This window comes from Pyxicephalus adspersus, chromosome 4 (assembly GCF_032062135.1).
Source record: "Pyxicephalus adspersus chromosome 4, UCB_Pads_2.0, whole genome shotgun sequence".
In the NCBI taxonomy this organism is placed as follows: Eukaryota; Metazoa; Chordata; class Amphibia; order Anura; family Pyxicephalidae; genus Pyxicephalus; species Pyxicephalus adspersus.
In genome coordinates this window covers 5,259,781-5,274,593 of record NC_092861.1, presented here as the reverse complement: position 1 = coordinate 5,274,593, position 14,813 = coordinate 5,259,781, and the positions used below count along the sequence as shown (strand labels likewise).

At 40.1% G+C, this 14,813-nt stretch overlaps 1 protein-coding gene across 1 annotated transcript in view; it reads right to left on the bottom strand.

The window, feature by feature from the left end:
- The window catches only part of LOC140329195 (uncharacterized), a 22,532-nt gene extending 11,191 nt beyond the window's left edge, over window positions 1-11,341 (bottom strand). Inside the window, 3 exon segments of the mRNA XM_072409332.1 lie at window positions 5,829-5,974; window positions 10,417-10,991; window positions 10,993-11,341. Of these exon segments, the coding sequence (XP_072265433.1) occupies window positions 5,829-5,974; window positions 10,417-10,991; window positions 10,993-11,237 (966 nt within the window). The 5' untranslated portion in view covers window positions 11,238-11,341.
- Window positions 11,342-14,813: the final 3,472 nt, after the last annotated feature.

Below are 14,813 nucleotides of genomic sequence, written 5' to 3'. Positions count from 1 at the left end.
TTCTAATATACCTTTCAACTCTCACATAAAACCATGGCGCTACAAAACAAACAGGTCTTCCCACTTGACTCTTCCATACCTTACATCTCCTCAGAACACTTCCACCCACATACCTCACCATACATCCTTCAATTCCTTCCTTCCGACTTAGCTCAACACATGCACTCACATATTTCACACCTAAAATATTTTCAACATCCACCATACCCTTACCACCATTCAATTTTTCCATTTTTGAATTCTAGAAAAAACTAAAAACATCTTTTATTATACTCTTCAAGATTCTATCCGGTGCAGGAAAAACTAAAAATAAATACAATAAAATTGGCATTATTACAGCTTTAATAACAAGCACTCTACCTTCCATCGACATACTCCTCAAGCTCCATAAACCAAACTTCTTTCTAACTTTTCCACACACATCCTTCCAGCTTTCCTTACCACATAAATCCCTATCAAATTTCACTCCTAATCCTTTCAAACTCCCATTACATTCCTTCCATTCATTTGATTCAAAATTACTCCATTCTCCAAACATCTTACATTCACTTTTATCCATGTTTATCTTAAAACCACTTGCACTACAAAAAATGTTCATCAATAATCTCACTCTTCTTAAACTCATTACATCCCTGCATACAACCGTAATATCATCCATATACCCAATAACTTTCAAGCTCCTCCCACTTCCGCCTGGTATTTCCACACCTCTAACACACTTATCACTCATCAACATTCTAATCAATGGTTCTATAACACACACACAAACAGGACAGGCGATAAAGGACACCCTTGCCTTACCCCTGATTTAATCTTAACCTCTCTAGTCAACCACCCATTCACAATCACTCTACATCCAATGTCTCTGTACAAACACTTAATCCACTTCAAAGTCCTTTCAGGCACACCCATTCTTCCCAAAATAGCAAAAATATATTCATGCGATACTCTATCATAAGCTTTTTCAAAACCAATAGCTAACAAACTCACCGGAAGTTTCCTATCATCACAAAACCACAATACATCACTCAAATAACACAAGTCCCTCACTTACTTTTCTAGCAGGCACTGCACAAAATTGTTCCTCCCCCACCATACCATCAATCACTCTTCTCATTCAATCCGCAATCAATTTTGCAATAACCTTATAATCTGTATTTAACAAGGATATTGGTCTCCAATTTCTTAGATCATTCTTTTCACCCTTCTTATATAACAATACAACCACACTTTCACTCATTGATTTAGACATCTTCCCATCTTCCAGTACACAACCTGATGTAACACTCCTCCAATTAAATCCCAAAAAGTACTATAAAACTCACATGGCAAACCATCACTCCCAGGCGTCTTCCCTTTCTTCATATTTTTTACACAACTTTCCACTTCATTCATACTTACTTGTACATCCAAAATTTCTTTTTCTTCCATTCCTAATAGTTTTTCAATATTCTCAAACACGCCAGCTTCCGATCTCCTATCTCTCATTTTTTCCGAAAACAAATCTTCATAAAACTTACTTACAACCCTACAAAGTTCTTTATTTCCTTCTACCTTACACTTTATATCCCCAACTCCACCAACATGTGTCTTAAAGACCACAGAAAACTTCCGATTTCCATTAAAAGTCCCAAATTCATTCTTCAAATTAACTCCCTCTGATACAGAATCACAAAAATTAAACAAAAAGGCCCAGATTTGCTCATTCGAAACAAAAGGATTATATATATGAACAGTCACAGTCACTCTCCGTCTTCCTTCGCTGCTAAAAAAAGATATTCCTTCTAGCCAAACGTGTCCCAATTTATCATTCTTCCTCGCCACACATGTCTGCAGGTCGCAATGGTTCCGGAAAGTTACATCAAAACAACCGGACCTAGGAAAGCTCTGCAAGCAAAAAATTTTCTCTCGCTCCATACCAAACAAGCCGTCGATAATCTCCTCCTGGATCGTAGGGAGCGTAACTTCCGTCCTTTTAGGCTCGGCAACGACCAGCTTCAATGTATTTGGTGCACTGGGAGCACCAAAATCAAAAGAACCGCCCATAACCGCCTAAAAGCTCACCAAAATGCCGAAGCAAAAAGGCTCGCCCGATCCCTTCTTACGCTTTCGGGTGGTGTCTAGCCCAATAGCAGCATGGGAGGAACCCGCAGGAACCTCCCAAGGCCGAGGCGGCTGGCACCCTACTTGCTAGCACTTTCAACAAAGAAACAAGCACGCTTGATCTTTGCCAAAAGGCCGAGAAGCGATGTACTGATTTTTTTTTTTTTTTATTAGTATTCTATATTCAGAAAGACAAACCTTGGCCCGAAGACCTAAGGTAACACGATTCCTTGTCTTTTCATCATGATATAGATTCTTTTTAATAAAATACAATACAAAACTAAAAACAACATTTATACTTATACTTTGCAAAATTTTTTTTTTTTTACATTTTTATTAAGATAAACTTGCTCATCCTCAGCTCAGCCAAAGGGTTTTTCTATGTTATTTCATCATGATAAAAAAATCAAAAAATGTATTTCTTTTATAATTAAAAACAATTTACGGTAAGTATTTACATTTCAAATTTTAAAATTTGTCCTCTTCTTCTAGGTTTTCAACAATTCTTCAAAATTTCTTCTCAGGTAAGTACATTTCCTTTTCTTTTTCATTTAGCAGAATTGTATTCCACATTCTTAAGTCCCATAGTCTATTGCTTCCTTTTTCCCTTTATTCTTCCTTTCCATTAAATAAAATGGTGTCATTTCGGCTATTGCTATTTTACAACAATCCACCATTTCTATTTTCTCTCCTTTAAATACGCAAAGATTCCTAATCTTCCAAATTGCCATTTTAATGCAATTTATCATAATCCATCCAGTTTCCTCTTTTTCTTTGATTTTTGGACCTTCCAGACCATACAACACCATATCTTGTGTTTTTTTCTTACAATCCCGAATATTAATTATATTAATTACAATCCCAAAAGACATGTTGTATAGATTCTTCTTGTCCACAATTGCGTCTTGGACATATGGGATTTTTCCCCATTCTCCTTTTGTATTGGAAAAGCCTGGTTGGCAAACATTCATTGGCAATTTGCCATGCCAGGTCCTTTAATTCATTAGATAACCTTTTCATATTCACTTTTTCTCATAATATTTTCGTTATTTCTTCAGGAAAAGGTATTTACAACACATTTCTGGTCATACATTCTCCTTGTTAATTTCTTTAGAATCCTCTCATCTGGCGGATATACCATGCTGAGAAACATTAAAATTGGCAAAATTATACTTTATTATTAAAGTTTTCCCAGTCATAGTCAGTTTCTTTAGGGACCAAAAAACTAATTTTTTTCTTCACCCTTTCCAGGAGTTCCTCCCAACTTTTCCGTCCATCATTAGTTTCTTCAAAATAAACTCCAAGGATTTTTAAAGGATCCCTTTGCATTTTTATTCTAATTTTTGCGTGTGACCAGTCTCCAATTAACAGGCATCCACACTTATCCGTATTTAGTTTAAAACCGGAGCCCGTACAAAAATTTTCTGTTATCCACACCGCTCTATTAATTGCCGGATCGGTTGTACATAAAAATGACACATCGTCCATATAGGCTATTGCTTTAACCTCCACTCCACCACTTCTGGGTAACTTCATCCCCTTTATCACTTTATCTCTTCTTAGCGCATTCATTAGCGGTTCTAATGCACATATAAATAAAAAGGGTGACAGGACATCCTTGCTTCACTCCTGACAACATTTCCACTTCTTCTGTCAAAAACCCATTTACTAAAATTTTGCTTGTTGTTTTGCTGGATATTTCTTTCAACCGGTCCACCGTTTTTATTGTAAAGCCCATTTCCTTTAATATCGCCCATAAATATTCGTGTGAAATTTTATCAAATGCCTTTTGAAAGTCTAACGTGACCAATGCCAAATCCTCTCCTCTATCTGAACACCATGCTATAATATCCTTAATTACATTTAAATGTTCCTGAATACTCCGTCCTGGTATTCCACACACTTGGTTTCTGTGTATCAATTTCTCAATTATAACTTTGAACTTATTTACTAGTATTCTTGCATAGATCTTGTAATCCATATTCAACAATGTTATGGGTCTCCAATTCTTTAAATTTTCCAGATCCCCTTTTTTGGGTAGAAGTGTCACTACCCCTTTTTTTCCCCCCCAAGAACCTGGCATTTGATTCAACGAAAAAACCTCCTTAATAACTTCCACAAAATCTTCTCCCATTAAGGTCCAGCAATCCTGATAGATTTCCGCAGGAAGACCATCACATCCTGGCGCTTTATTTTTTTTGCATTCTTTTAATGCTCTCCACACCTCTTCATCCATTATGTTGTCATCCAACTCCTTGCTGTCTTGACATTCAAGCCTCCTATCCAAACCTTTTAAAGTTTCCATCATCATACCTCGATCAACTTTCTTCTTCCTAAAAAGCTCCGTATAGAACTCATGAACCGCCTTAATTATCTGAATTTTTCTTGTATGTCCATTTAGTTTCTTTATTATTTGTTTATGAGTCACACTTTTCTTAAAAAAAAATCTGGAGCATTTTTCTCCTTCCTCAAGCTTCTCCATCTTGGCTCTATTTATTATTGCCTTCCCTTTTTCATGAATAATTTTTTTTATTTTTTGCTCAATTTCTTCTAATAAATCTTCCACCCCCACACCACATTTCCTTAAATTAAACAGAGCTTGCTTTTTTTATTCAATAATTTGAACCATTTCTTCTTTCTGTTCCCTTCCTTCTTTCCTTCTTCCATAAAGAATTCTCTAATTTTCTCCTTCATCCACTCCCACCATTCTATTTTATTTTTGTAATATTTTTGTCTTTCCTTTATTTCTTGATACCTTTTAATGAGTCTTTCTTTTATTTCAGGTACTTGTAACAGATTAGTATTCAGTCTCCAGATTCCAGGACCTCTTCTGATTCCAGGTAAGTAAATCCTTCCTCTTAATATTTTAGGATCGGAGAAAACGCATCCTTCCAGTATTTCTTTTATCCTTATCTCCTTATCCACAAATATAAAGTCGATCCTTGATTCACATTCCTTAGTTGACCTCGTATATCCATGCATTTTCTTCTTGCAATACTTCCATCCATCTTTTAAAGATGCATCTTTTACTAATTCTTGCCGACTTATCTGATTGCATCTTTTTAATAGTTTTCCTCTCTTCTCCCGGCAAAACACAGTTAAAATCTCCTATCATTAGTAAACGTTCTGTACCAGGAATGAATATCTTGATTTTTTCAAAGAAATCCGCACGCTCCTGTTTTTTTGCCGGAGTATATATATATAACAAAACAGCGTAACAGCTCCTCCCCGAATTCTAAAGTTACCATGAGCGCTCTGCCCGGCACCACTTCTTGGAACGATTTTATCTTTACCTCCGGACCTTTTATCAATAAACCCACTCCAGACGCTTTATTACTGTTGTCTCCAGACCATACCGACTGGCCTAATTTCCATTCCTTCCTCAGAAAATTATAATCAGTATGAAAGTCCTTTTAACTCTGGAGTATTTTCCGACCCTGATGTAAACTCCATTATCTCCTCCTCCTCCGAGATCTCCGGCCTCCATTCTGCTCCTTTTCTCTCTTCCATCTTCTTTTTCTTTCTCTTTCTCCCAGGTTCCCCTGGATCCAAAATCTCCATTCCTCCCTTCCCTCCTCCTTCTACTTTCCTTGAGAAAGTATCCACCTTCCTCCCGATCGCCGGACTAGAGGCATCTTCTATACTTTCATTAACCATATCTTTTTCTTTCGTAGGTTTTTGCTCCAGCTGCTGGGCACCACCCCCCCCCCCCCCCCGCCCTTCACCTCCACCGCTGGCAACGCCGACTCCACCTCCTGGTCCGCCATCACCTCCACTGTTTTAATCACAGGTACGACTTCTCCCGCCATTTTTTCCCGGGCTACTTCAGCATATGTTTTAACCTTATGCGGGCAATTTCTGAAAATATGACCTTTTCCACATCCATTACAGCGTCTCTCCCTTTGGCATTCAGTTTCATTGTGGTCTAAACCTCCACATTTCCTACAGCACGGTCTGTCTGCCGGACACTCATTTCTAGTATGAAAAAACTGTTCACATTTCGTGCAGTATCTCGGCATACCGCTGTAGAACAGAACTCCTCTATCTCTCCCCAGAAAAAAAAACTTGAGGGAGATGTTTTACCTCTCCATCCTGACACTGTAATTTAACAATAAACTTATATTTCCCATTCCAGAAACCTTCTGAATTGGATATCTTGACTCCAGAACCCACTGTTGCACATCTCATTCTTAAAAACAGTTCAATGCTCGGTAATGCAACAAAAGGGGTTAAACATATGCACAATAACAGTCACAGTTTCTGCTTCACTCATCATACAGAAGGTTAGCCCAGACAATTCTTCATTATCCACATTCTCCTTTAAATTCCTAAAGAACTTATTGTAATAATCCGCATTGTGAAAAGTCATGAAAAATTCTCCTTTTCTATGATCTTTTAAAGATAACACTTCTTCTCTCTCTACTTTCAGGATCCCGAAGCATATTTGGTGTACAAAAAACTTCAAATTACAGGTCTCCCTGCAAAGAGAACTTACTTCCACCAACACAGAATTTTTCACCCTCGCCTCCGTTGAGGCAGGGCAGGTAATTTTTGGACCTCCAGAAGCCATCACTTTCCTTCCTGAATCCAAAAAGCCAGAGCCAAGTCACCGGTCTCAGAAGCTCCCTCCTGTCACAGCCATCGCCTCTCCATTTGTTAATTGAAGAAACAAAGATCCTCTTTCCACCTCCACCACTACCTGACCTTGCCAAAAGGCCGAGAAGCCTGCACCCTGCCCTTGGGCATCTGGCGCTGGCCACCATGCCTCTCCTGTGCTGAAAAGCCCTGGTAGGTAAACACTCATGGGCAACTCGCCATGCTATGTCCTTGAGTTCATTGGATAGGTAAGACATATTAACATTTTTCCAAATGCGCCAAGATTTAAGTTCGCTGAAGTTTGCTACTGATGTTATTTTTGTTTTTTAATTGCTTTTTGAATAGTTTGTTGGTACCTCTGAATCCAGATGCCTTAAACCATAACTTATAATGAAGATTTCCAGGATAATGTATTCCTTAGGTGGAATGATTAACGTTGGAGTACTCTGTGCTGGTTTGTACCAAGCCCTTTTCCTAAAAATATGACCTGCAGCATAATTGAGCAACAGGCTCCAATAATTGTTTTTACTTTTTAGGCACCGGAAGCAGAGGAAGAAAAAACTGCCCCACAATGTTGTTCTTAGATCCGGTACTATCTTACCTCCATTTGATCTCTCTTTTTGTATTATCTCCCTTTTGATTTTCTCAGCGGTAAAGCCCCAAATGAAACGAACATTGTTTTGTTGAGATACCTGATTATGTTGTTATTTGTGGGGTAGATCAGACTCAGATATAGCACCAGTGGGAGCAATACCAATTTAGTTATGAGGATCATACCCTCCAGAGTTAGTTTCCTAATTTTCCAAAAATCCACTTTTTTTGCAATTTTGTTTTTGACTGTTTCCCAACTGATATGCCGGATGTTATTTGGATCGAATTGGATCCCTAGAATCTTTACAGATTCCACAGTTGCTATCCTTAAGTCTGCCTTTTGACAATGTACGATAACCAGGCACTCACATTTACCTAAGTTTAGTTTGAAACCTGATCCTGAACAGAAGATATCCGTCAGTAACAGTACCCTATTGATTGCCGATTGGGTGGTGCACACGGCGGTGACTTTTGCTGTGTCCCAACTGCCTCCCAGGAGATGTACCCCACTTACCAATTTCTCCGTTCTGATGAGGGCCAACAGCAGCTCCAGCACACACACAAAAAGGAGTGGGGACAACGGACAACCCTGCTTCGATCCCGATCTCAGGGAGATGACTCCGGACAGATGGCCGTTGACAAAAACTTGACTGGTTGCTCCCCTGTAAAGAGATGAAATATTATTTGTGAACATTTTTGGTAGGTTTATTTTCCTAAGTACGGCCCACAAGAACTCATTGGACACGCAATCAAAGGCCTTGGCGAAATCCAAAGCCACCAGGGCGATTTTTTGACCTCTTGTTGGTACCAAATCCCGCCCCAGATGAAATTCAGATTGTCTTGGGAACTCCTACCTGGTACCCCATTCGATTGACTTACTAAATAATTTTAAAAGTTATCTCTTTTAAACGACTGACCAGGATCTTTGTGTAGATCTTGTAACCACTATTCAACAATGTGATTGGCAGCCAGTTCTCCAAATAATCCAGATCACCTTTTTTTGGAAGGAGAGTCACTACCCCTTGCATTCATGATGGTGGCATGATGTTTCCTCCAGCCGCAAGCTGCAGAACACTGACAAATTCATTTTTTATAACATCCCATAAGTACTGGAGAACTAGTTGAGTAACCCATCGTTACCAGGACATTTGTTTTTCTCAAAGCTTTTGATTGCTACATATACCTTCTTTTCATACATATTGTCTATTAATACCTGGTGATCGCTTGCCTCTAATTTTGGATCGAGGGCGGCCAATCAGATGTTATTTCGAGGTCAATAGACTTTTGCTCGTAAAATTTTTGAGCCTCCTTAAGCATCCCTGACTGTGTAGTGATACTGTTTAATTTTGTAATTTTTTGTTTGGCTCCCATAATTTTTTTGAAGAAAATACATGAGTATTTCTCGTCATTTTCCAGATAGTTTACTTTGGCGTTATATATAATTTGTTTTCCTCTTTGATCTCATTGCCAATTTTGATTTTCAAATTGTCTATTTGCTCCTGCATTTCTATGCCCATATTTTGAAATGTTATGAAAGTTTGTAGTTGTGCGTTCAAATCTGTACCATTTTAGTTTGCTCTTAGTTTCCTGTATACTTTCATTTAGCAAGAAAGACTTTGGGTTTTAAACCAGTCCCACCATTCTGACACGATAGAAAAGTTGTTTTTATACCTTTGATAATTTGCATTTTGACTTTGGATACTTTATTTCTCCAGGAGTGATGTATTTAGTCGGCCACTTGATGTTCCAGGTAATTTTATTTTACTTATCAGAAGCCTGTGATCTGAAAAGTGTGGGTTGTGCTTGTATGTGGATGAGTTGAATGGTTTTACTTACTAGATGGAAATCAATCCGAGATTTGGAGCGCGCAATTGCCCATGTATATCCAGGATGACAGGTTCTCCACACATCCTGCAATTCAAAATCAGATATAAGGTTTTTTTTTTTTTAACTGGGTAGAGGTTTTGTCTTGCCTGCATGATTTTTGGAGCCCGATCATTTTTCTCCGGGCATGATACAGTTAAAGTCACCACAGATTATTGTAGGTACATAACTCTCTAGAAAAAAACTGCACGGTTCGAGAAATGGTTTCTCGTGTTTGTCAAATGGAGCATAGATGGTTCAATAGCTCCAGATCAGTTCCATCGTATTTTATTTTTGACAACAAAGCTCTGCCTGGCACAATCTCTGTAAAACTTGAAATTTGCACGTTATTACCTGAGGAGAATTCCGACTCCAGTTGCTGGATCTGAGTTGTCTTCAGACCATATGGATGCACCGCACTGCTCGTAATTCGGGTCATGTTCCAAAGCACACTCCTGTAGACATATAATTTGAACTTCAGTTTTTTGTAACACATCAAAAATTAAAGCCTTTCTGGCCAGGCTCTTTATCCCTCTTATATTCAGGGAACATATTTGTACAACTTTCATTTTCAGATACATCAGACTCAGACACTGCCAAATCTAAAAAAAAAAATCAGACTCTTCATTTCCCCAGCACCAACAATCTGCTGGTCCGCTTCACTTTTACCCAATTGGAATTTCTCTATTTTTCCTGTTCCAGCGGGTGCACCTGTTACCGCTATCTGCCTGGGAAGGATAGAGGGAGTTGGTAATTCAGACACAGTTTCAGCTGATTACATACTACCACAGACGGTGATGTTATCGACACTTAGCTGAGTTTCTTCTGCCATGTTTTGTAAATCACTGTGCACTTTGCTCACATCTCTTGTAAGTTTTTTGCACCTGGGTTCCCCAACCTCCTTACCGCTTTTGACATTCTGTTTTTTTGTCCCGGCAGATGTATCCATGTCCTCCTCCTCTTCACTCCCTGCCGGTCGCCTGGAGACACAAGATGGACCTGGAGGAAGACTGACATGGGGAACAGACATAACAGGATTCATTCTTACAGGGCCGGTGCAGTCATCCGCCTTCTGTGCCCCGCCAATTGGCAGCACTGACTTACCTGAGCGACTTTTCTTGGATGGACAGATTGGGCTGGGCCACCTTCAGAGCTGCGGGCACTTCTGGAGACCTCCGCCACTCTCAGCACTCTGCTTCTCCCATCTGTGAAGACAGGGGATGTCTTCTGTGGAAATAAATTCCAGCTGATACTTTTCCCAGCAGAGATTGCAGATCTTGGTCCTTGGGCAATCCTTGGACTCATGCCCTGTGGCACAGCAGAGTCTGCAAAACAGAGCGGGACAATCCTTACCCACGTGGCCGGCTGCTCCGCACCTTATGCAGGTCCATGGCATGTCCTCGTAGTGGAGGATCCCTGGGCAAGGGCCAACAATGATGCATTGCGGCAAGTGCAAGAGGTCCCCCGTGGTGGCATCTCTCCTGAGCTTGCAGATGAGGGTCCATTTTCCAGTCCAGAAACCGTTGGTATCCACAATCCGGGCTGGTTCCCTCACCACGGTGCAAAACCTCTTCAGGAACCTGGCAATTTCTTGTCCAGGAATGTGGAGGCTGTGCATTGACACTGTGACCCGCCTTTCGTCCCTTTGAATGGGAGAGTTGGCAACAAAGTTGCCGAAAGGGGATCCGGGTTCTGCGGCCTTCACTTTCTCCCAGTACCTCCTGCATACCTGTAACGATACAAAGGTTATGTAGAAGATACCTCTCATGAAGGATTGGTTGGAGAGGGTCTCGGCCTTCGTGAACCCTTGCTCAATGACCATCTTCCGTCCAAAGACCTCCGCTGTCCGGGATGCGGCCGTTCACCTACTTCAGTTGCAGGAAGACTGTCTGCTTCATCCAGGGTTCAAGGGTTGGAACCCCATCTGCTATCTGGCACTCGCTGCTGGCCTCTGCTCCTGTGGATGCAACTGGGGCTGGTCTTGCTGGGGCGGAGGTGGAAAGTCCCTCATCGTCCTCTAGCACATTGCTGGCTTGGGCCTGTCCAATGTGCTTCTTTTTCTCACTTGATTTCCTTGGAGCCATTTCGGCAGTTCTTTGTCTCAGGCACCTCTGGCTTCGGTTTCCTCTGTGTCTTCCTGTCGATGATCCGCTTCTTTAGGTTTTTTGCCTTTGAAAAGGCAGTTCAGTGTCCACTACCGAGGTAGTGACACAAAAGTGGGGGAAAGGGGTGATCGCAGACTTGTTCCTGGCAAGGGCTAAGCCTCTAACCCAATAGCAGCAAGTAGGTGAAGCCAAATTTAATCAATGATCCTACCAGTCCCAACAGAGGGTACCTCACCAGGACCTATTAGCTTGGATAGAACAAGAGAGTTACACCGTCTCCACATAAAAAGCTTTGACACCCCTAAAAAGGGCAAAGGTAGATTTTTTTTTTTTTTTTACATTTTTATTAACACAAAACACCCTCAGCTCAGCCAAAGGGCAACATATATCTCATCATCATAAAAACCTGGTTTACATTATTATTGCCAATAAAGACCAAAATAACTTATATCATCTCAAATTATTTACAGGTAAGCATTTCATTCTCTCACCTTCTTTTCGTCCTCTCCTTTATTCCTTGTAGGTCCCTACGTCTTGGACTCCGCAGCTTCCTTTGTGGGCACACATTCGTGCACAATTTGCCACGCCAAATCTTTCAGCTCGTTAGACAGCGCAGACTTGTTCACCTTGTCCCACTTTGACACTTCCTCCGAAAAATGTTTAACTCTGCATTCTTGTTCCTCATTCTGTGTTGCTCTCCTTATTTTCCTGGGATCTAGCAACACGTCTATTTCAAATCTCACCAATTCAAAGCTTCTGATGGTCTTCTCGATAATTATATAGTGACCAGGTGGGGTCAAGCACCATGGCATGTTTGCTTCCATTGACATCCATCCTCTCTTCCAACAGCTGTACCCAATAGTATATTTCAGAAAATATGCCCAGTCGCATCCTTCCATTCTTATTTTCTTCTAACAGTTTGAAAGAAAATGCATCCACAGGAATTCCTTCAAATTTGGCACATCTTTGCCTCCTTTCTGGAAGGTTTTCTGCACAATAGTTCTTAGTTTCTCTGCCTTCGATCCACAGATAAAAATGAACATCGGCCTTGTAAGTTTTTTTTAACATTCTTTCATCAGGTGGATATACCGCACTCAGGAATATTATGACAGGCACTATCACTAAGACTTTTCCAGCCACTGTTAATTTCCTTTTTTAATTTTATCCAAGCATCTTTCCCAGCTCCGTCGACCATGTATAATTACATCAAACATTACCCCTTATATCTTCAGGGCTTCTCTTTGCGTATGGATTTCCACCTCTTCATGTTGCCAATCTCCGATAAGGCACCCACACTTCTCCACATTCAATTTAAAGCCAGAGCCTGTACAAAAGGACTCAATCAGCCATAGCACTCTTCTAATTGAACGGTCTGATATACATAATATTGTTACATTGTCCATATATGCAACCATTTTAATTTCTCTTCCTCCGCTCCCTGGTAAAGCCACACCCTTAATCACCCTATCCCTTCTCAACATTTCCATTAAGGGCTCTAATGAACAGTTGAACAAGATAGGTGACAAGGGCATCCTTGCTTCACTCCTGAACACAGCACCACTTCTTCTGTTAAATTTCCGTTCAGACTTATTCTGCGTACTGCTTCATTGTACATTCCTTTGATCCTCATTATCATTTTCTCTGGTAGTCTCATTTTCCTTTGGACCCCCCATAGGTACATATGGGAGACATGGTCAAAGGCTTTCTGAAAATCCAGGGATACTAGAGCAAGCTTTTGACCTATGCTTGATTGCCACCATATAACATCCTTCAAAAGATTCAAATGATCTTGATTTCTGTGAATAATCTTTCCAATTATATTTTTCACCCATTTACCAGGATTTTTGCATAAATCTTGTAGTCTGTGTTTAACAATGTTATAGGTCTCCAGTTATTTAACTCTTCCAAGTCTCCTTTCTTTGGTATGAGGGTTACGATGCCTTGTTTCCATGATTTTGGGACTTGGCACGTAATGAAAGCCTCTTTTATTATCCCCACCAGATCTTTTCCCATTATAACCCAGAACTTCTGGTATAATTCCATCGGTAGACCATCTTGGCCTGATGTCTTGTTTTTTTCACACCCTTGTAGAGCCTTCCATACTTTCTCATCCTCTGGATCTCCTGTATCTTTTCCTCCTAAAGGTGTTCTCCAGGTAACCTAAATTCTCCATTAACATATTTTCATCAATCTTCTTTTCACTGAACAGATTACTGTAATATTCCTTAGTTGTTTCCAGCATTCCGTTTGTATCTGTATATTCATGTAATTTTTTTGTCTATTTGTTTACATGATAATCCTTTCTTGGAAAAAAAAAACCCTTGAACACTTCTGCATTCTCTAATTTTTCCATTTTCACTCCGTTTTATTATTTCTTTCCCTCTTTCTTGTAATATCTTGGTAATTTTTTGCTTAATTTTAGCCAATAAATCTTCCATGGGTATTCTGCATTGTTTCAAAGTTAGTAGTGCTTGTAATTTAATGTTCAACAATTTGAACCACTTCTTCCTTCTTGCTCCTTCTCTCTTCCCTATTACCATGAAGAAGTTTTTAATCTCTTTTAGAGGTTGCTGAATCAGTTATTAATATTCAACCTCCAAACTCCCGGACCTCTTCCAATTTCAGGTAGGTGGATCACTCCTTTTACCACTTTATGATCTGAAAAAAAAAATGTTATCTTCTAACCACATCTCCTTCACCTCCACCTCCACAAGCACATAATCTATCCTGGATCTACATTCACCGTCAGACCACATATATCCAGGGCCCATTCCTTTTTTATCCTCCATCCATCCTTCAAATGACAGTCTTGAATCAAATCTTCCAACATTTTTAAAGTTTTGTCATGTTGTACTACAATTGGCTGAGCTCCAGGAATAAACATCTTTATCTCTGCGAGAAAGGTAATCCGCTCCTGTTTCTTTACAGGGGTCTACACAACCAAAATAGGGATAGCAACGCTCTGCCCGGTACTATTTTCTGAAAGGTCATCAGAGATATTGTTCCACCTTTGATCAATACGCCTACTCCTGAGGCCTTATTTCCGTTATCTCCAGACCACATGGATTGTCCGTGCTGCCACTCTTTCCTAATGTATTCATAATTTGGGCGATAGTCCAACCCACACTCCTGTAAACAAAAAATGTCACAATCTGCGACAAAGAAAATCAAAAAGAGCCGCCCTTCTCACCGTAGATCTTATGCTCCTAACATTTAAGGAGCTCATCTTTTAACACGCTCAGTTTGTCCCATAAGAAAAGATTGGAGGTACCTCCTCCTCACAAGGTCTCTGTGTATCTTCTGACGTTGAGGTATACTCCATAATGTCCTCTGAATCTGACCCTGAGGTTGACAGTTTTCTGATCTTCCTTCTCTTCTCCTTCACTCTTTTTTTTCCTCTTAGGGTCTGGTTGTCTGGATTTTCTCAATTCCTCCACCACTTTTTGAACTTCTTTTGTAACCGGCACAATTTTAATCACCTTTTCCACATGCATTCCTATGTTTGCACTTGCTTCTTCCATTCTTGGATGCACTCCTACTTCCCTTCCAATGGCA